Genomic DNA, 23,365 nt, shown 5'->3' with positions numbered 1-23,365 from the left:
AGTATGTTTTCGAATTTGGGATAATATTAGATCATGCTTCAGACAGATTCTTTGTACTATTCAGAAAGGAAATGAATAACTTGGTTCTTAGTAGACTAGCAGAATGAGGAAGGAAACTTTAGGCATCAAAAATAAATTTTCTTCTGAAATTATTTTGAAATTCAGCAGTCTAGCAGATTTATGCTAGTGCACTGACACTTTCTCTGTTCCAAGCGAAGGATTACTTCTGTTGGGGTTATTTGAAGTGATAATGAGTTTTTACCTACCTAACTGATTATTTGCTAAAAAAGTTGTACCATTTGGATTGTATTGAAACTTTGTTGTTAATTTAAGTGTTTTTGTTGAAAACTTTGGGTGTGGTTTCCATGTGATCTTTAGTAGTCAAATATTATTTAGCCCATGGTTCTGGGCCTATATCATGAGCTAGCCTTCCATGAAATAGCAGAATGTGGACTATATATACAAGGATATATATCTAATCCAAAAAATGCACAAAAGAACAAAATGATTGAGTTATGTCTTCTTTACTCCATATAAAAGGGAAATGAGAATGGTTTCTTCAAACAACGGATTGAGCTCTCTATGCCTTAGAAAGTTATCTGATTTCTCTTCCTCCAAAATAACCATGTCTAAATGATGTATGCAACACCAATTTACAGATGATGTTTTATTTACATGTGAAGCCTTCTTAATGGATGTAGCTTGTCATTTGTTTCATGTAGTCTCCCAATACCATAAAATATGTTTGCGTTTGGTATTATGATGATTATTGATTCCTTCATTTGTAAATTAGTTTTCTGTTTGTTTTTTAGGTTTCTTTAATTCATTCCAGCCATCATAGTTATCTGGTTTTCATAGTTTTATAATAGCAATCACTTGTTATAGGCTTGGAATCCATTCACATTTACCTCAGTTGCTTTATTAATTACTCTCTCTCTCTCTCTCTCTCTCTCTCTCTCTCTTTAATTGGTAGGTGAGCGATTTACATCACCACAAGATTCATCACATCATAATTATCATGACTCGATTTCTAATAAGTCATGACCGGCATTAATCCCTAGGCCCAGCGACCCCACTGTGGATTAATAAGCCTCTTCTCTATCTCGATTTGGTAAAAATATTAATATTACTGACAAAATATAAAGACATGAAATAAAATACTATATCAACTTCCCACAAAAATTTCAATATTTCATATACAGCAGCTACAAAAAAAAAAATGAATTTCCATCATCCTACTGTCATAAATACATATACAATCCCATATCTTGGACTTTTGGCACAATTGTGTACCACAAAAATAAAGTGCAAAAGAACAAACTCAACAATACGTGTGCGTCTTCACAGAGCATCCTATATCAAATCAGGAATCAAAAGAGATTTGACATCATACCAGAAGATCTACTGGACCAATATTCAAAAGAAAAATCTCTTGAAAATATTTTTTTTTAAAAAAAGGGTAAGTCTTGTGGACTTGCGAGTATAAGGTATGCCATGTTCACTAGGAGAGTATGCAATAAAAATGCTAGGATGAACATCATAGATACCATAACATAAGAGTAAGGTGAACAACAAGTATGTGTACCATAAGTTTAGATAATTTGAGATTCAAAAGAAAAATATAGTGCAGGAAAAATAGGTGCCTAGAGACAACCCCCATAAGTTGCTCACCTAACCATCTAAGTCTCCTATACTTTTTATATGTGATGCATGCATCGATTCTAAGGACACACTAATAGAAACTGGCCTAACACCTATACACACATGCACACAAGTACATATACTGGCACATACATCATCATCACACTATAATACCATAATAGTCCACGTGATAGTAGTGCTGAAATATGGTATCCGTGTCTCTCATGGCCTTGGCAGTCCAAGCCTCACAATACCATGATCTTTTCATGCTGTGAGTCACCAGGGAATCTACTAGTTAATCCTCTAATAATAATGCAAATGATACCTTACTTAATGCACAAATCATAACCATTTATCATTTCATGTGGTGCCCAAAATGCACCATATTATTCAATATTTCACATATTAAAAAACAAGAATCAATTAGGGTATCATTCATAATCTTTCTGCTTATGTCTCTCCTAGTAGGATGAAAATATTTTATGCATTTTAGAAACATTTAAAAGTGTTTTTCTATGACCCGCATATAAAAATCATATACAAGTTATGCATGGAACGGTACATATGTACACAAAATAAGGTAAACATAACATATCCTGTCTACTTGTCTGGGAAGGAATGACTCAAGTCCGAGCCTGGGGAGAAGATCGAGCAAAATCCTGGAAATCCAAGCCTACAATAAATAGAATAGGGTGGTCACATTTGGGCAATAAAAGTAGCGACGTAATAAAAATTATCGAAAGTCCTAACCTGCCTAACACCCTGAATCGGTTATTTTATACCTTGGCCCACACAATATTTGAATTTGGCTCCATGAAATTCATTGAGCTTAGCCATCGACTACGTCATCATGCCTCACCTTACATGCTACGCTTAAGTGTAAAGTGGAACTACACACCCACTTATAGGCTGCAATAAGAATAATATATATTAATATTTATATTCACCCTTAAACTAGATTTCTTTTAATATAGATAACATTTTTAAATTTTTTCTTTTTCAAAATACATATATATTTATATTTATAACTCAATTGGTAAATTTTTAAAAAATAAAAAATAATTAATTAGTGATTTACTAGATGGCTTAAAAAATGATTTGCTATGTGCTAGCCTCAGAATGAAATGAATCCATCAAAAATCAAGATTCAGGATAAATCCAAGTCATCATCATAGGCTAGCCTAGAACACACTCGGGGTCAGTCTTGCTCGGTCTTGAGTCATCTTATAGGGCTTCGTCCTTAGAACTTTGATTAACAAAGTGACTCGCCAGTCACATCGCCAATTCCAAGAGACCTAAGGAGAGCCCAAATTAGATTGGCGTCGATATCCTGAGTAGGACCAACCTAACCAAATTATCCTAGGTTCACAGACAAGCGACAATAAGGGAAAACAAGTCAAGTGGGCCAGCCCAAAGGCTGCCACAACTGGGTCAAACCATGCCCAACACATTGGGTCATTCTATAACCCAATCGAGCCCCGCCATCCTAAGCCAAAGCCTTACTCGACTTGCCCAAACCCCAAAAGCCCTCATTTCTTTTCTTCTTTTCTTTTTCTTTTCTTTTTTCTTCCCCACATTCTGCTGCCGCCGGTGACCGCTGCCAACAGGCGAAATATGGCCGACCAGCATACCGATTTGAAGCCCTCACCACGAACATCAACATATCTCAAAATGAGAGCCATCAGATAGTTAGGTTTCTACAGATCTAAAAATTAATTTTCAGCCAACAAGGGATGCAATCTACTCATCACCGATCGCAGAACGCTGGCCATTTTTCTGACGATCAAAGGCTACCACAAGGTGCGCTGCACCAAGGCCACCAACATACCAAAAAATGACAAAGATCAAACAGCTAGATTTTGGTAGATCTAGGGTTTAATTTTTGGCCAAAAATAAAGACTCACTGCCAGTCACCGCCGGCCACCATGGCCGACGATTTCTGGCGATCTGAGACAGCCATCCGACACCCTCGAGTATTCCGACCAACATATCCCAAAATCAACCAAATCCAATTGTCAGATCTCCGTAGATCTGAGTTTGAACAACTGGCCAAAACCCAAATCACGCCTCAATACACACATCCCTTGAATCAACAAAAAGAACCATCAAGATTAAACCAAAACGCTTACCTTCTTGTAGATCGGGGGCTTTTAAAGCACAAAAATGAAGTTGGATGGGCGATCGAACAGTCAGATCGTAAGATTAACCAACCAAGATTCGAGAGAGAGAGAGAAAAGGCAATCTGGGGGCTGCCTGAGCCCCCCTCCTTTTATATTTTTAGTTTTTTTATATATATTTTTTATTTTATTTATTTATTTATTAATTATTATTATTATTATTATTATTTAGAATTGAATTATTATTATTATTATTTTTTTTTTTTCCAGATCTTTACAGCAATTCCATCAAGTCGTGGCCCAGATTTTGGAGTTCTTAGACATGTTAAATATGTAACAACATTAGATATTACTTTTGATCAATATATTTTTTTATTTTGGACTTTTATTTTATTACTCAATTTTATATTTGTCTGTTGTTGTTGTTGTTGTTTTAATATTCAATTTGTTAATGATTGTAAAAATGACTTGTGAGCTATTGTTGACTATCCCAATACATGTCCATTATGGAAAAGTCAGGCAAATTATTTTACTTTCATGTGAGACCTTAGTGAAATATAGAACTGTTATTGAAAGCAATTTTTACTTATTACTTTCAGTTTCTTCTTGACTTAGTTAACCTTGAATTGGAATCTGGTTTGTGTTGGAAGTTTCTTATTTTCCGACACTTTCTTTAGCCATACTTTGTCAAAATGTGTCTCATTCTCAACCATATCATGAGTGCAAGCTAATTAAGCATCTGAAACAAAGTTGGGTTTGATATGAGATTTCTACCAAGCTACCATGAAATAAAAAAAAAAAAAAAACTCAAACGAACAAATGTACAGATAAAGAGTGTCACATAATGAAGAAAACAAGATCAAATATGAAGCACTATCGACTGTTAATTTTTGACCGATGCATCATCATCCATGATCACCATACCATTCGATCAAATGTAGTGTAATACCCGAGAAATCCTTAAGGGTATAAATGGTATTTTATGAAGGGTATAAGTGGAATTATCGAAAGAAAGAGGCTGTAGGGTACACTCACTACAAAAAAATTGATTTTTAGCTGCGATTTTTTTGCGGTGGTTTCTAAAACCGTCGCAAAAAATGAAATTTTGCGGCGGTTTACAAACCGCCGCAAATTTTAGCGGCGATTTTTTTAAGATTTTGCGGCGGTTTTGAAAACCCATCGCAAAATTTATTAAAACATTCAATTTTGCAACCGCCGCTAAATTAAAAATAATTAAATAATTTAAAATTTAAAATTAAATTAATATTTGCGGCGGTTTTCGAAACCGCCGCAAAATTTATTAAAAAATTTAATTTAGCGGCGGTTTTTGAAAAACCGCCACTAAATTCAAAAATAATTAAATAATTTAAAATTAAAATTAAATAATTCAAAATTAAAATTAAATTGAATTAAATTAACAAAAATAAATATAAAATCTTAAAAGAAATTTAAAATTTAATTTAAATTAATTACAAAATCTTTATATATATAAAAGTATGACAGTTTTGAAAAAAGAAATTTCTCCCAAAACTTGCATTAATGATTTGTAATTAATACTTATTGTATTAATAATTTATATTTTGTAATTTGCATTAATAATTTAAAATTTTCAATTGCTTTGAAATAATAAGTAGTAATAAAATTTTTTCCCAAAACTTGCATTAATGATTTGCATTTAATACTTATTGCATTAATAATTTAAATTTTGTAATTTGCATCTTTATATATATAAAAGTATAATAGTCTTCAAAAAAGAAATTTCCCTCAAAAACTTGCATTAATGATTTACAATTAATACTGATTGCATTAATAATTTGCATTTTGTAATTTACATTAATAATTTAAAATTTTCAATTGATTTGAAATAATAAGTAGTAATAAAATTTTTTCCCAAATGAATGATTTGCATTTAGTACTTATTGCATTAATAATTTACATTTTGTAATTTACATCTTTATATATATAAAAGTAGGATAGTCTTCAAAAAAGAAATTTCCCTCCAAAACTTACATTAATGATTTACAATTAATACTTATTGCATTAATAATTTGCATTTTGTAATTTGCATTAATAATTTAAAATTTTCAATTGCTTTGAAATAATAAGCAGTAATAAAATTTTCCCCCAAAACTTGCATTAATGATTTGCATTTAGTACTTATTGCATTAATAATTTACATTTTGTAATTTGCATCTTTATATATATAAAAGTAAGATAGTCTTGAAAAAAGAAATTTCCCTCCAAAACTTGTATTAATGATTTACAATTAATACTTATTGCATTAATAATTTGCATTAATAATTTAAATTTTTCAATTGTTTTGAAATAATAAGTAGTAATAAAATTTTCCCCCAAATTAATGATTTGCGTTTAGTACTTATTGTATTAATAATTTACATTTTGTAATTTGCATCTTTATATATAAAAGTAGGATAGTTTTCAAAAAAGAAATTTCCCTCCAAAACTTACATTAATGATTTACAATTAATACTTATTGTATTAATAATTTGTATTTTGTAATTTGCATTAATAATTTAAAATTTTCAATTGCTTTGAAATAATAAGTAGTAATAAAACTTTCCCCCAAAACTTGCATTAATGATTTGCATTTAGTACTTATTGCATTAATAATTTACATTTTGTAATTTGCATCTTTATATATATAAAAGTAAGATAGTCTTGAAAAAAGAAATTTCCCTCCAAAACTTGTATTAATGATTTACAATTAATACTTATTGCATTAATAATTTAAAATTTTCAATTGCTTTGAAATAATAAGTAGTAATAAAATTTTCCCTCAAATTAATGATTTGCGTTTAGTACTTATTGCATTAATAATTTACATTTTGTAATTTGCATCTTTATATATAAAAGTAGGATAGTTTTCAAAAAAGAAATTTCCCTCCAAAACTTACATTAATGATTTACAATTAATACTTATTGTATTAATAATTTGCATTTTGTAATTTGTATTAATAATTTAAAATTTTCAATTGCTTTGAAATAATAAGTAGTAATAAAATTTTTTCCCAAAATTTGCATTAATTATTTGCGTTTAGTACTTATTGCATTAATAATTTACATTTTGTAATTTGCATCTTTATATATATAAAAGTAAGATAGTCTTGAAAAAAGAAATTTCCCTCCAAAACTTGCATTAATGATTTACAATTAATACTGATTGCATTAATAATTTGTATTTTATAATTTGCATTAATATAATAAGTAGTAATAAAATTTTCCCCCAAAACTTGCATTAATGATTTGCGTTTAATACTTATTGCATTAATAATTTACATTTTGTAATTTGCATTAATAATTTACATCTTTCAATTGTTTTGAAGTAATATGTACTAATTATTATAAAATTAATAATAAATTTTAAATATACAAGTTTTTCAATACTAATTGTTTTGTATTAAATTTGCATGAGTTTTATGAGAAATATTAATAGACAACTTAAACTATTAATTAAGTCATAGAAAATTATCTATTTATTGAAAATATTATTTTTATATCTTTATTCTATGTATATTCATATAATATTAAAATATGATAGTCAAATAAAGTATTTTACCAAGTGTCAATCAATGGTGAATTTTTTCCCTAAACAATTTGCATTAAATCAAAGGTAGTGATTAATTAATTATTAATTACTTTAATAATTATATTATAGTCTTTAAAATGTGATGTCTTAACAAATTCATAAAAAATTATTTAAGGTTGTCAAATACTAGGGTTTTTCAATGCTAATTAATATTTAAGGTATCACATTTTTAAAACTATGGAAGAAATCAAAATTCATTTTTTAAAAATTTTGTTGTTATTGAAAAAACTTATTCTTACTCATATTTAAGAGTTTTAATTTATATTTATAATTATAATATAATAAATAGAAAATAACGAACGTCTTTAAGTGGAAATATTATAGATTTTATAATATTTATTTATAAATAAATATAATATAATAAAAAAAATTATAAGTATATTGAATTAAAAGTGTTCTCCATTAGCATATTGAAAAGGGGATGGTATTGATGAGTAACACAAATTATGATTTTAGGTGATAAAAGGAAATTAGATCGGGAATAGTTTTCGGTACAACTGTCGACCAGGCTGAGAAAATCGAATCGATATAGGAAACATCCAAAAAGTCAACGTAGTGCCTTGAGAAATTATATTTTACACATTAAACAATCCTTGAGCAATTTCGGGTTGAAACGAATGGATTTAAGGTCAAATCGATCAGTCGGGCCTAAGTATAATTTTTTAAATTTCCCCGAGGAAGGTCAAAAGGATAATTTTTTGGAAACTTTGAGGGTGAAATGAGAAGTACTAAACTTGTGGGTCTTTGAGGAATTGTTACAAAGATCGGGGGGTTAAGGAAAAGGGCAGAAATGTCATTTGAAAAAAAACTAGGGGTCGAAGTGTAATAAAAGGAAATTTGAATGTGAACACAGCAAGCCAAAAATGGCCGTCACAAATCCACCTCACGTGGAGGCCAAATCTGGTGATAGGACGGCCAAGGGAGGCTCGGGGGTCAAGCTTTGGCCGATGATTAGACGAATGGTGGTCGGTTTTTGGGTATAAATAAGGGCTAAAGGTTTCCAAATTTTGGCACACAATTTGGTCGCGATTTTGGATGTTTTTGAGAGAGTGATTAAGGGGCTTTTGATCCTTGCATCAAGGAGAGTGATTCTGGAGCATTTGGTGAGTTTTGGAGCAAGTTTCGTGGCTATTTGAAGCTTGATCGGAGACGAGTGACGGACCGTTTTCACCGACCTGCAACTGCCCGCTAAGGGGCTTTTCCAGTATCCTTTTGGCTGAAAACTGGTATCATTTGGATTGACATTGAGAGAGCTTCAAGGGGGTATGCTCAGATCTGGGATCGGAGCCGTCGTAGAAGCCGAAAAATCGAGGAAGACGGTGGCGCGTGGCTGCACGCGCCAACTTTCACGCGCAGCAACGCGCATGGCGCGTGAGGGCGCCTGGATAGGGGTAAATTTAGTATTTCTTCTTCTAGTATTTTTCTATATTTATTTTAGGAATTGTTATGTTGAAATATCTAGAAAAATGTGAGGAGATAATTATTTTGGAATTATCGAGGTGAAAGTTGGGATAATTATTTTGGAATTATCGAGGTGAAAGTTGGGAGAAAATAGAGAAAATTATGAAAAAATTGAGGAAAATGGATTTTGATGCTTCCTTAATTAAATTTGATGTTTAGGAAGTATCGTGACTCGAGGTTGAGTATAAGTTCAAGTGTTTGTGATTTGACACGCAAATCGAGGCAGTGCACGAGGATCAAGGCAATCCGAATACGTTCGAGGTGAGTGGTTTGATTCTAGTCTTACTTTGTCTTAGAGGTGTCTTGGTGTGCGTATAGTGAGTTCAGTGAGCGGTTCTACCTTCCCGAGCTTAGGTTGCATGTGATTAAACCAGTTCCGATGAGCGGTTATACCCTCCAGAACTCGTGACTTTATACATAGGCATTTTACTTATATACTTGTGGCATCATATGCATATTGAACATGTGGTATATTGCATCAACTATTTTTATTTATAAAAGAGTCAGTTCATGGCGTGTGATTTTCATATCATCAGGATATTGGTTTTCGTGTCATGGTTATGTCCTTGGGGGACGGAATGTGGTCTTCTTGAGAATTGGACAAAGTTAATCCAGGTGAACGGGTGACACAGTAAGGCACTCGAGAATTAAGTATGTCGCGGCAAGGTCAACCCCAACGGTGTGTGGAATGGATTTTTCCATGGGAGGTTGAGTATGTCAGGGAGATTTCTCAAGTTAGACGTGTGTTGCCGTTGTTGTCTGTGTATGCCATGCTCGTATATCTTTCATGCATTTAGTAAACTGTTTCATGCCATCACTTAAATGTTTTATCATCTAACTTGGGTTATGCCCCTGGAACATTCAACGTTCCAGCCAGGGATTGCTACAAGGGCGAGGACGTGGCCAATTGGGAGCCAATGGTATTTAGTTTGATAATTGTTGTAACATTTTGGAGGCGTTAGTATTTATTTTGGTATATGTATAAATGATTGTATGATAATGTTGTTATCATTTGGTGGTTTTGTAATACGTATTTTGTTGTGAAAATACTATGTAAGAACCACGGTGTTTGACGTTAATGTATCCACTGCGTTATAAAAAGTCTCGTTTAGTTTTTAAGATTGTTGGTCTTGATTAGTTAAACGGGTAAGGCTGGGGTTCTCGGGATTCTATCTGCATGTGAAGATTGTTCTTATGGCACCGCGCGTGATGGACTTGAAAAAAAAAAAAGTTTCCCGAGGATTCCCTTATAGTGACGTGCCCATGTAAGGCGGGGTGTTACATGTAGTCTTTATACTTATAAACTGTATCATCTCTTTTGAGATGCATGGTTGAAAATGCTATTTCAACACGTGGTTATAAAATCCCTAAACTATGACAAAAGTGTATTATAAAATCTTTATACAAAATTGACACAATTTATGAATGATTGTATATTGAAACATAGAACTCGTATGAAAGTAACTTTAGAATAGTTCATTAATGATTTTATAAATTCATATGATGAGTCTACAGCATGATGCAGATAGAAAATACCAATCGAGCTATGGCAAATCATATGGGAACACTTAATACATCATTTTGGTAACAAATGTGTATCCCTATATATATATATATACATATATTAACGATACAATTTTGCTACCACCGGACTGCCTTCTCTAAGGGTTAGCTCTGATACCAAAATAATGGCTACAAAATGTGGACATTTCTTCTACGATGTAGGCCTCGCAAATGGATCCTTCCACTTAAGCCTTATTTTTGACCTTCCTCTTCAATGTGTGTAAGAACCTGAGGGTTTAAAAGGAAAAATAAAACACCAAAGAGAGAAGTCAAAACATATACTAGTGTGAGCAATACTATAATTATTGTTACTCTCAAAGGGATACATCCAATGGTATTGTACTAGTCCACCAACACGTGCCTCATAAGCTAAATGTATGGGAAGATGCTCCATTGAATTGAAGAAACTAGGTGGGAATATTCGCTCTAGTTTTCACAAGGTTACCTTAATGTTCTCCTCCAACGTTTTCACCTTATCAAACCTTAGAGTTGATAAACAAACCTCCCTAAAAAATTGGCTAAGCTTTGCAAGGGGCTTCCATATAATGTCTAGCAATGCCCTCAATGCAATTGGGAGAAGACATTCCATGAAAACATGGTAGTCATAGCTTTTCATCCCGTGCAATTTAGCATTTTAAATGTTACACACCAAGCCAAATTTGAGGAATACCCATCTAGAAACCTTAATTGTTAAACCCATTCACAAATGGCTTTCTTTTATTCTAAGTTGAGGGTGTATTGTGCCTTGGGTTTAAGGAGCTTGCCATTGCCTCTGTCCACTAGTTTTAGCTTCCTGCGTCTACAATATTCTTTTAAATCCATTCTTGCCTTTGCATTATCCTTGGTCTTGCCCTTGACATCCATAACAGTATTAAACACATTATCAAACACATTCTTTTCTATGTGCATTACATCTAGGTTATGGCAAATTAGATTTGTTTTCCAATATGATAACTCTTAGAAAATGTTTTGCCTTGTCCAGTTGTGATCAATTCCATAACTTGGCAGGCGCGTAGGGCCCGCGTCAGTTATTTTCGACAAGTTTTTAACTTTCTCCCAAACTTCATCTCCACTTAATCGCTTGAGAGGTGGTGATTTTTCAACACTATTCTTTACAAATGCATCTCAATTTCTTCAAAATTGGTGATTTAAGGGAAAAAAACATTCGGTGACAGTAAAAGAAAGACATCTTCTGACCATTTTTAACTGTAAATGTCTTTAATTTTTCCATGCAGTATGGACAAGCTAACTTGCCTGCAGGCATCCCGATAGCATGCCATATGCGGGGAAGTCATTTATGGTTCACATAAGTGCAACCCTTATTTGAAAATTTTCCTTCAATTAGATATGATACGTCGTCACACCAATATCCCAAAGCATATTCAACTCATTTATGAGCAACTGTAGGAACACATCGATCTTACTCTTCGGATTGTTCGACCAAGGGATAATTAGTGTCAAGAACATATACTCATGTCTCATGCACATCGACAGGGGGAGATTAAAAGAGGTGATGATTATAGGACAACATGAATATGTTCCACCTGATGGCCCATATAGGGAGAACTCATCAACACACAATCCCAATCAATATTCCTTATTCCTTTTGTGAATCTCCTTCGATTTGTGGATTTCATTTCTTTCCTTAGCCTGCTTTGGTTTTAGAAATTATTTACGTGCATTGTGGTATCTATTGTATGAATTAAATTTAATTAAATTAAATAGGAGACTTCCGGGGTTTAATCCAATAAGTGCTTACGGGGTATTGTATTGCCCCTACTTCCTTGGGAATGATGTCGAACCTAGTTGGGGCTAGGTTCCTAGCGAGTCAGTTGTAGTTGTGGGTGTCCTCCGGGGTGAGTTGTTGTAATTGAGAGTCTTGAGAGATGTGTATATGAGTTATTATAGGGTGTGGGGTACAAGCTACTGACTATCGACTGTTAGGTTATGACAGTCAATGGCTGGATGTATGGGCGCCAGTTATCAGCTGTTACGATAGACTATAGATAGCTCAGGTAAGTTGGTACTTTCAGACAACCACCCTTGATATGTGCGTATCATGATGTGGTTGTGGTTTCATGTGGGTATGAGTGGTAATAATAGGGGCCTGAGCTGTTGTCTGGTGAGGTAACCATCATCGAGTCGGGGGCGGTTATCGACTAGTTTGTTCCTAGTCAAGGATTGTCGACCGGTACTTGGTCACTATCGACTGGCTCTGCACTTATGTGGCATATTACATGACATTATAGCGTTTGGAATTGGGTTTACATTCGTTGGGGGTCATGCTTTGTATGTAAGGGGAAGTGTGCACATTGGCATAACCCGGTTGGCCTGTTGAGTTCCGATTTTTGTATGATAGGTGAGCATGTGCATTTAAAGCATTTTGCCTATGTGGGTTCCTATGTGGGTGTAGCATGGCCTGATGCTTGGCTTATGGGAGCCTTGTCAACACGTTAATACTACAAAAGCCATTACATCTATTATCTGTTGCATTGCATGGTTACCGTTCGATATGGACTATGAGTCGGAGCTAGGCTTCAGATAGCTATGATTCAGGAACTCCGATATGTGATTATGGATCGTGGTATGGAGTTGGCCCTCGATAGCTATGAGTGGAAGCTGGGCTCCAAATAGCTATGACTCGGAAACTCCTGTTTGTGATTATGATGGGAGCCTCGGGCTCGTGTGGATCGTGTTGTGAGAGCCTCGGGCTCATAGGCTTTATGCTAACCAGTTCATGGCTGTGGCAAGTTTATATGCTGGGACTGGGGTGCCAGGATGTGCATTTCCTATGTGGGCCCCAAGGACCGTTATGTGCATTGTTATATTTATGCTGAACATTGGTTATTCTATTGCACGGTATGGCATGGCATTTTCATATGTGGCATTGCACTTTGTGCGGGTGTATTCTGGGTGAAGGATCTATTCCTAGCATTACCAGTGTTGTGTAGTGAGGCGTATGCCGGGTATGGTTTATTTCTAGTTTTATCTTTGTCTTGCCTACATTTGGTGGGATGTATTCTGGTGTGAAATGTAATACCCGAAAATTTTGTAAGCCATTGCCACTTAATAAATGAAATACTTTCCCAAATTTTTAAAGTTCTCGGGACGCAAATGTAATTATAGGAAAAGGAATTTGAGAAAAGCAATGCTGGTGACCATATCTTGAGGGACACATGGCGTCGTAGGATGAAAGTCATGATGGCGTCCCAAATCTCTAAGGCCAAGTGTCGCAAAGGGAAGAAAGTAATGATTAGGGTGCTAATCTCAAGATCAAGGAAGGCTTATTAGGTGATGACAAGTGGCATAAGAATAATCTCCAAATCTAAGTAATGATTTAGGTGACACTTGTCACCCTAAGATTGGAACACATGGAAGGATCATCATGAGGCTCAAATCACAAATTAAATAACTTAATCTTGGAGTGACAAGTGGCATATCATGATCTAGCCTAGCCCTAAAGATGACACTTGGATAAATCTTGTGGCAAAAGAAAAAGGAGTAATGAAGAGTAATGATTAAAGTGACATATGGCGAAGTGGGGTTGGCCAGGAACTTCTATAAATAGGTTATTGGGGGAAGGATTTGGCCATTCTAAAGGCTGAGGAAGAGGGGTATTTTGAGAGAAAAATTCTGGAGTAAAGGGTCGAAGTGTTGCCGGAAATCAAGCAAGGAAGAGGCAAAATGGTTTTTTCGAGCCAGCTTTGTAAAGTGTGCAAAAGGCCTCCGAAACCTTGAGGTAAATTCCAAATTTTTTTATAATCTTGTAAAGCACTGAAAAATGAAGGTATAGGAAAAAATGGGGGTTGAACCGGAGTTAAAACGGTCGAGTTATGGCCGAAACAGTGAAGGAGTCAGAATCTGGCCGAAGCAAGGGGAGCAGTGCGTGAGCTTCACGCGCCGAAAGGGGCGCATGGCAGCGCGTGAGGCCCCTTCCAGGGGAGTGTGAGGGCGCATCCGGCCTCATTTTTTCTTGAAATTTTGTACTAGATACCCTATATTCAATCCTCACCCTTCCATGTAAAAATATTTAGCATTGGACTTATGAAAGGTCATGTTTTGACAGAAAACAGCCTTGGTTTGGGTGAAATTAGTGCTTTCCGGTGAACCCAAAGGTGAGTGGTTTCCTAAAATGTTTTTCCTACATGTTGAACATACTTTTGAGCATGTTGGAAGTGACTGCATATCCATATCATGTTTATTTCGTTTGGTACGCATGTTTCTTTCCGTTTATTCATGCATCACTACGTGTGGTTTATGACTGGTTGTGATTATTATGGGTGAAGAGAGTCTTCACTTGGCCGCGTTGTTAAGCCATGTTACATGATATGTTGGGCAGGGGTGATTGCAACACCCTGGCGTCACATCCACCTAGAGCATGCATCTCTGCATTTTGCATTTGCACGCATGAAGTTAATTTTTTTACCCTCACTTAGGTTTAATGATCTAACCCTGGTGTTCATACCCCTGGAATATTCAAATGTTCCATATTTATCAAGCTCAAGCTCAAAGGAAAAAAGCCAGGAGGTGGTGCAAGTGTAGTTGTCTTGTTTTAACGTCTTCGATGATGTTGTAGTAATGTTACAAGAATTGTACTTTAACTATAACATTATTTTGTTGCGTGGAGAATGAAATTTATTTTCTTTGCTGTCTTGATAAATTGTGTGTGCGAATGTCTATTTGGTGGAAGTCCCAACATATTTCAAATTACGATCCTTATTATATATTACATGGGATTTCCTGAACGCCCGTATAAATATTATAGTTATTTTGTACCTTATATACTATCTTGGGGTTGGGGCCTTACAGAGGTCTATTACCAGTTTTACCTATACTCTTTTGTAATGCTTGTTGAGTCTCGTGGTTTATCTTGTTTTACCATCATTCCAGGTATGGGAGCTGACGTCGTGGCTAGACCGTTTGGTGTGTCAGTCGTAGTTGACTGTGTGTACAGGGCAATCCCGACTAAAAAGATCCTTGAGGTGCGAGTTGTGATTAGGGGCTCAAGCATTGTGGCTTGTTTGGTTTGATTGGTTATTGTGCTATTATGTATGATTAAGCCCCTGAGTAGTGTGTTTCATATTCATTTAGCTTCCGCTGTTGTATTATTTTGGGGCAATACCCCGACCCATGTATTTGGGATAATACCAGATTGTAGTTTAAAAATTGTGAAAATTTCGGATCGTCACAAATATCACAACATATTTTATATTATGAATACTTTTTATTAATGATATTATTATAATAATTTAAAATTTAATAATTTTAAGTTAAATAATATTTTTTATAAAATTATGAATAAAATCATGAACAAGATATTCACAAGCTACCCACAAACCAATAATCACGCCTACTACGCCCCCGGTGGCATAGCTTGGTAGTCCTAGTGATCTCGTTTGGAGTCTTCTCCATCATGGTTAGAGTATTTCTCTAGGATCGAAACCAAAGGCTACTAGATTTCCTGATTTAACTCTTTCACTATATTTTGGGCCCAGTAGGTGAGAGCATTACCCAAAAAAAAAAAAATAATAATCATGCCTACTAGCTAGTGATTTTATAAACGATCCAACTTGCGAGCCTATGATCGAGCCTACTTGTGAGTCTTTAATCAAATTTACTTGTAAGACTATAATCGAGTCAAGTCATGAGCCTCAATTCGATTCAGCTCATGAGCTATCGAGCCAAGCTTAACTAAGCTAAAGCTTGGCTCATTAACAAATCAAGCTTTAAAGTTAACCTCAACATCGCCTTACTTACCTTAACGAAGAAACTCGAGCGAAACCATGGTGATATATTAAAAAAGGTTTGAATTGATCAAAAATCAAAATCTCACATAAAATTATATAAATATAAAACATTTGTAATTTAATTCAGCATATGTATGAAATATATAATCATACAATTTTATTAAAAAATAAAATTTATCTTTTTTAAATCTTAAATCATATTATTAAGTTATAATTGTATATAATTTAATAATTAGATATATTATTTTTTAAATTTTATATTTTAACTTTCATCACATCATTAACTGCCTCTATAACAAATTTTTCATAATATCAATTAATTTATAAAATTTATGCAAAAACAAAATCGCTTAGAATCCAGATTTTAGAGAAATCAAAAGAATTCGGAGGACCACCGACAAGGCAGGTCAGGGCTTCTAAAAGCTTCCGCTGTTGGATGTCGTGGGAGACTCTGATGTCGATGATGTGGAGTTTATTACCATTCGAGCAAGCTTCTTTAGCGGCGACTTGGTGGATCGAATTGTTAGCGATTTTGTTGGGAACCATGAACCAGGGGTTGACCTCGTTGAATCTCATCAGCGATTTCAAGAAGAATTGTTGTTTTGTTGAGGAAAACGGGCTTGAGAGGGAGGGGAAGCAGCTCACAAAGTGGGAACTTTGGAGGATTGGTAAAGAGTTAAGGAAATGATCAAGTTACAAGCTTCCCCTTTCAGTATTTTCAGTGTTTTTGATGTTGTATGGATGTTAGTATGAATTGACATATAATGGTCAAACAATAATTTGATTGTGTGCCTCTTAAGTCATTGAGATCCCCTACCCCCCCTCCCTCCCTCCCTCACAAATATATATATATATATATAAATGAAACATAGAATTTTTTGGATCAATATCATTCCCTAGTTTAATTGGCTAATTAAACCTAGGACAGGTAACTAAACCCGGTGAATTGTATACTTCCAAATATCATTTTTTCTTTTTATTTTTGTGAATTTACTCCTACAAATCCTTGGTTTCCAATAGTACTTAAATGATCTATGGTGCTAAAAAATTATGTTAACTATATTAATTGATCATACATTGCACCAAGATGATAATAGCATATTAAATCATCTAATGATCATTAAATTCTCAAAAAATTATGTAATTACATTCAATGAACATTGTATCAAGATGATGATATGAGAATTTTGATAACACAAACAATTGGTCTTCTAATTCTAAAAAAAATATTTAATTTTGTGCCTTTGGTTGTTAGTAATTAAAATTCCTTCCATTTTCTGTATATATGACCACAATTATATTTAAAGAATTTAAAACAAAATGATAATAAGCTAAACTTGATCGAGACTCTCCTTAAACCCAATCTCCTGGTGTCTTTCTTAAAGCCCGATCTCTTCCTTTATAAACTTGATCGTCGCTGTGAAGCCCTCACCGCCAAATCTTACTGTCGATTGTAAAAAAGTTAGATCTCCTCTTATTTTGTGCAGAGGATGAATGTGTTTCATCGCGATAGGTTTCGTCACGATACGTCAGGCTGCCTGGCTAAAGGAAGTTGTAAAGAAGGCCGATGGGCATTCTCGCTGAGAGGGGTTCCTTGCAAAAGGAAGCCCCATCAACGAGGCTGCCCATTGGCCTTCCTGGAAGGGCTCCTACCTAGAGGAGGAGAGGAAAGTCGATGGTCACACGATGCCTTATCGGGCTTAATCGACCTTTTAAACTTGGTGAAAAATCGGGTAATGAAGGTCGGGCGTATGTTTCCAGGCTTCCTCACTCCTAATGAAGGCTGTTGAAGCCCGGGCTAAATGGTTGTGTTAATAACTTGCACCTTTTTGCTCCTAAATTGTGGCAATACAGGACCTCCCATTCATTGAAAACATGGAAAAGAAGATGCAAAATGTTAGCCTGTTACTGGATGCTAGTCTGCGGCATTGTTTTGTAGCTAGACTTGAACACAGGGATGCCAATACAATATATAACTGCTTGCAGGCATATGCAACAATTGATAACATCCAGAGTGTAGAAGTAATTTTTGACTTAAGTGTTGTGACAAAAAATTATTCCATTGAGTATAAACAAATTGAGCAATATATAGAGATGAACTTGAGAAGGACTATAAACAAATTGAGCAATATAGAGAGAGAGAATGCAAATTTTTGCTGAAAATTTCCTCTACTGGTATAACACACTACCTTAAATTGCTAATCCAAAAATTTGTTGCATTTGATTTGAACATTATTTAAACTCACTTTTATTTATTTATTTATAATATTTTTGGGTGGACGAGCTCAAAATGATAATAAATTAATATTTTATGCAATAATGTAAAATATTACATAATATAATTATATTTTAAGATAAATATTAATTTAATTCAATATAGTAAAATATTTTATTATCATATTTTAGATTATCATCATAAAGTATTTAATAACTGTCATAATTAAAATTATTTTATCAGTTATCAAAATCATAAATTAGTTTATTTTTATGAACCTATATTAATTATTAATATTATTTTCATAAATTACCTTATTTTAATTTAACAACTAATTCAATGTTTCAACAAAAAAAAAATTCACACAAAAAATTCGATCACAAATTCGATCCATAATTACTGACCGACGTATTTCAGTGGCAAAGTTGGTCAGAAATCCACCAACCGAAAATTTCGTTGCAAATTTTGTGGTCAAAATCGATCGCAAAATTAGCGATGATATATAGTTTTCATTGTTTTATCAGTCGGCAAAAAAAATAAATCGCCAATTTTGTAGTCAAAATTGATAGCAGATTTAGCGAAGGCAGTTTTCATTGCTAAATCGGTTGAAAAATAATTCGGTTGCAAAATTTTAAAATCAATCATTAATCCATCGCTAATTACTGACCGAATACATCTGTCGCAAAACTACTTTTTCCTGGTAGTGGTTAACTTTGTGATAATGGATCCAATAATTTAGTAAATGACTCATTATAACTAAAAAGTCCTACTTAGTACTGTAAAGCCTTCTAATATCAAGTGACATTCAAATTTGACCAACCACTACTCTAGCTAATACTTTAATATTTCTAAACATGAAATCATGTCTTTCTCTACTTGGTAACACAAGATCAGACTGTTAGTCGGCCAAACCTAACACCCACATACCCAAAAACCAGCAGGCCAAACCAAACACCCACGTAAGCGGATTGTCAGTCACCACCGGTCGTCGTGGCCAGTGGTTTCTGACGATCCGAGGCAATCACCTGACACCCTTATCCCTATCAACCTACATACTCAAAAACCAACAACATCCAACGGCCAAATCTCCATAAATCACAATTTAAACTTTCAGTCAAACCCAAATCACGCGTATATACATATATATCATGAATGTATGCTGAAAATCATTGCTGATAAAACTAAAATACTTACCTTCTTTTAGATCAAAGCCACTTTCAAGGTGAAAATACACTCGAATCGAAGATCAGATGGTTGAATTTTACAAAATCACTGTTTTACAAATTTCTTGAGAGACAATGAAAGATGCTACAATGGAGAAGGCAAGGAAGCTGCTGCAATAGAGGATGATTGGTCGCACGGGGGAGAGAAAAAGAGAGACAGTTGGAAAGGGAGAAAGAAAGGCACGATCGAATAAAATAAGCTAAGAGACAAAGAGACTCACGTTAGAGGCGAAAGGACACCAATGGATAATGCATGCGCTGAATCGACCCAAGGGCTTCCAGAAGAGAGAGAGAGCGATGGCCTGAGAGAAGAGAGAGAGAGAGCAACGATCGAAAGGGAGAGGGAAGGAGAGACGCATTTCAACTTGGGCGAGAGTGAGAGAGAGAGTAGAAATTTGAAATAATTGACTTTTGGGTTGCTTTTCATATCGTATATTTTGGAGTCAATAAAATGCGAGATATCACAATATTTCCTGGGTGGCACTGAGGGTGACACAATAGCATTACTCTTTTAGGGCATGCCCATAACGGACTGTAAGACTGTCCACTTCACCCATAAATAAGACGGCATAGATCGCCAGCTTTTAGATATCTATCTCGGCACCGGCCCCTTCGCAGAAAGTCTTAGGGATATTACGTGGTTAAGTTTGTTATATTTTTCTTCTGGTTGACCGAATTGTCATTTGCTTCAAAGATAGTTATTGTATAAATATTTTCCCATTCCTTCTTAGAAAATGGAAACTATCATAATAAAAAGGTCCTTTGTTTCCCAGTTGCTTACATCTCTTTGAATTTATGTTGCAAAATGTATTGTCAGAATGCAATGTTCATATGTTTATATATATATATATATATACACACACACACATATATGTATATTGTTGAGCTGTAAATGAGTAAATCTATATCATACTTGTAGCTTGGTATTATGGAGCTTGTCACTTGTGATTTCTCATCTATATCATGCTATGGCTTCTGTGTCTTATGTACTGTCAAGTTTCATTTATATTTTTCTGTTGGTGAAAGCGCCATTTGTACAGTGCAGACGGGTCCAAGATTACTATATCAATTAGTGGCAGCATCAAGGCAGTGGATCTGGTTATGATCCATCCTGCCGGCTTCTGATTAAAATTATTGTTTTGGGCCCTTTTTGTTAGTTTTGTTTAGTCTTCATTGCCAATGGCAGTCACATTGTAAATTCAGCCAATTGGCAAGCTCAAATGATCTGACCATCCATTTCAATGTTTTCAGGTACCCTCTTTCAATAGTACTGATCAAACGGATTAGCTTCACCAAAGTCACAAAGAAGGCAATTAGAGGGACATTTTTGCAGAAATCTGGTGTTTGTTCATTCAGGATGGAGCGATCCCGTGTCTTTGTAGTCTCTGTCATCTTGTTTTCTCTCTTGCAGACGGCTAGTTCAGAAAAACGCGAAGTGATAGAGGCGTTGGTTGTGTTCATGGGAAAACTCTCACCTGGGAACGTGTCGATAGACCCCGGGTTTGGTTGGAATCCGGATTCCGATCCCTGCACAGACAAATGGAAGGGCGTGTCCTGTGATGGGCAGTTACAGTTTGTAAGGAAGATAGTTCTTGAACAGTTAAATCTAACTGGAGTTCTTGATGCAACTTCTCTGTGCCAGACCAAATCTCTTCTTGTCCTGAGTTTGAATGACAACAGTGTTGGTGGAGAGATACCGGAGGAGATATCAAACTGCCGGTACCTCACACACTTGTATCTAAGTGGGAATCGCTTCTCAAGCAGTGTTCCTATCAATGTCTCCCAGTTGAGTAATCTTAAGAGGATTGATATATCGAACAATGCCTTATCCGGAGAGCTGCCTGACATTTCCAGAATCTCAGGCTTGATATCGTTCCTCGCTCAGAACAATCAGCTCAGCGGCCATCTGCCAAGATTTGACTTCTCCAACCTACTACAGTTCAATGTTTCCAACAACAACTTCAGTGGCCCGATTCCTAATGTCAATGGCCATTTTAATGCAAGCAGCTTTGAGGGGAATCCTGCATTATGCGGACCGCCATTGCCAAATCCATGTCCGGCTCCTCCACCAGCGGGAAAGATATCAAAAGGGCCCTCAAAGAATCGTTTCCTAATCTACTCCGGCTATGGTGTTCTTGCTCTCGCTCTTCTGCTCGTAATTGCTATCAAATTGCTCAGGAAGAAAGCACGTAAAGACAACAAAAGTGAAGCTGTAAAGAAGGGAGAAGAAGTGGATGGTAGCAGCAGCAAGACTAGTGGCAGTACTTCAAGTGAGTTCAGAAATGGAGGGAACAGGTCAGAGTATTCAATAACATCCGTCGAAAGTGGAAAGGCTTCATCTTCTCTCGTAGTCTTTTCCAGTCCTGTGGTGAATGGTCTGAAATTCGAGGACTTGCTTCAAGCTCCTGCTGAACTGATCGGCAGAGGCAAGCATGGCAGCGTCTACAAGGTTGTGCTCTCCAGTGGGGTGAGCCTAGCCGTGAAAAGGATCAGGGACTGGGAGATCAGTCAGGAAGATCTCACGAGGAGGTTGCAGAGGATTGACGGAGCAAAACACCCAAATGTGTTGCCCGCCCTGGCATACTATTGCTCCAGGCAAGAGAAACTTTTAGTCTATGAATTCCTGCAGAATGGCAGCCTCTTCAGCCTTCTTTATGGTAAACTTTGTCCTAATGCACTTTCTACGTATATCTTCTTGTTGAAAGAAGCTTCATTTGGGGATGACTACTGTTTCAGGGTCTCAAGATGGAAGACCGTTCGAATGGGGAAGCCGGCTAAGCATAGCCACGAGAACTGCAGAGGCGCTGGCTTTCATGCACGACGAGCTTCAGGAAGACGGAATTGCTCATGGAAACCTCAAGTCCACCAACATACTGTTCAACAAAGACATGGATCCGTGCATCAGCGAATATGGCTTAATGGTGGTTGAGAATTATCAAGAGCAGTCATTCATTTCCCAAGCCAGCAGTTCTGGGACGAGTGATTCACCCGATAGCAGCAGCCACTGTAGAAGCTTCAAGCTGGACGTTTACGCTTTCGGGGTGGTGCTTCTGGAGCTGCTGACGGGGAAGGTTGTCCAGAACAATGGGTCTGATTTGGCCAAATGGGTGCATTCTGTGGTTAGAGAAGAATGGACGGTTGAAGTGTTCGACCGAGGCCTCATCGCGGAAGGCGCCAGTGAAGAGAGGATGGTAAGCTTGCTGCAGGTGGCGTTGAAATGCATCAATCCAGCTCCAGATGCCAGGCCAGGCATGAACCAAGTAGCTGCAGTTCTCAACTCTATCAGAGAGGAAGAAGAGAGATCCATAGCCTCTGACCCATAAAAACAACACATGCATGATGATTCAAATTTGGGGTTCTTGGAATTCGTTCAATATGCTAATCTGTAACAGATTCGACATCACTTGTTTCTTTCGAAGAAATTGACTTTCTGGTTTCCAATAATCGAAGGGTTGAAAACAAATTACAACTTTTCTAAACGAAGATGATTATCTTGGAATTTTATCTCCTCAGCCAGCTCTTCCTGCCGCATGATCATGATCACGATCGATGTCTTCCGCTTCAAGTAAATCACAGGCTTGAAGGAGCCTTACCATGTCAGCCTACAGTTTTTTTGGGTTGATTTTGTCGTTAAAATATTAAAGATTGTTCTTTTCATATTTTAATTTTTAATTTTTAATTTTATATTTTAATTATTTATTTTGAGATTATTAAAAATATATTTTTTTGTTTATAATATTTTTTACGTTTTAAAAATTTTAAGCATGTTTATAATAAAAGCAGGTAAAATG

At 35.5% G+C, this 23,365-nt stretch overlaps 1 protein-coding gene across 1 annotated transcript; it reads left to right on the top strand.

Moving 5' to 3' along the window:
* Positions 1-20,894: 20,894 nt before the first annotated feature.
* Positions 20,895-22,998, top strand: LOC127795706 (probable inactive receptor kinase At2g26730). Its single transcript, XM_052327559.1, has 2 exons — positions 20,895-22,231; positions 22,311-22,998. The coding sequence occupies exons 1-2, from the start codon at positions 20,932-20,934 to the stop codon at positions 22,895-22,897; spliced, it is 1,887 nt and encodes a 628-aa protein (XP_052183519.1). The 5' UTR covers positions 20,895-20,931; the 3' UTR covers positions 22,898-22,998.
* The last annotated feature ends 367 nt before the right edge of the window (positions 22,999-23,365 follow it).

This window comes from Diospyros lotus, chromosome 2 (assembly GCF_014633365.1).
Source record: "Diospyros lotus cultivar Yz01 chromosome 2, ASM1463336v1, whole genome shotgun sequence".
NCBI lineage: Eukaryota > Viridiplantae > Streptophyta > Magnoliopsida > Ericales > Ebenaceae > Diospyros > Diospyros lotus.
The sequence above is the reverse complement of the archived record's forward strand: the minus strand, read 5'-3'. Positions and strand labels throughout refer to the sequence as shown.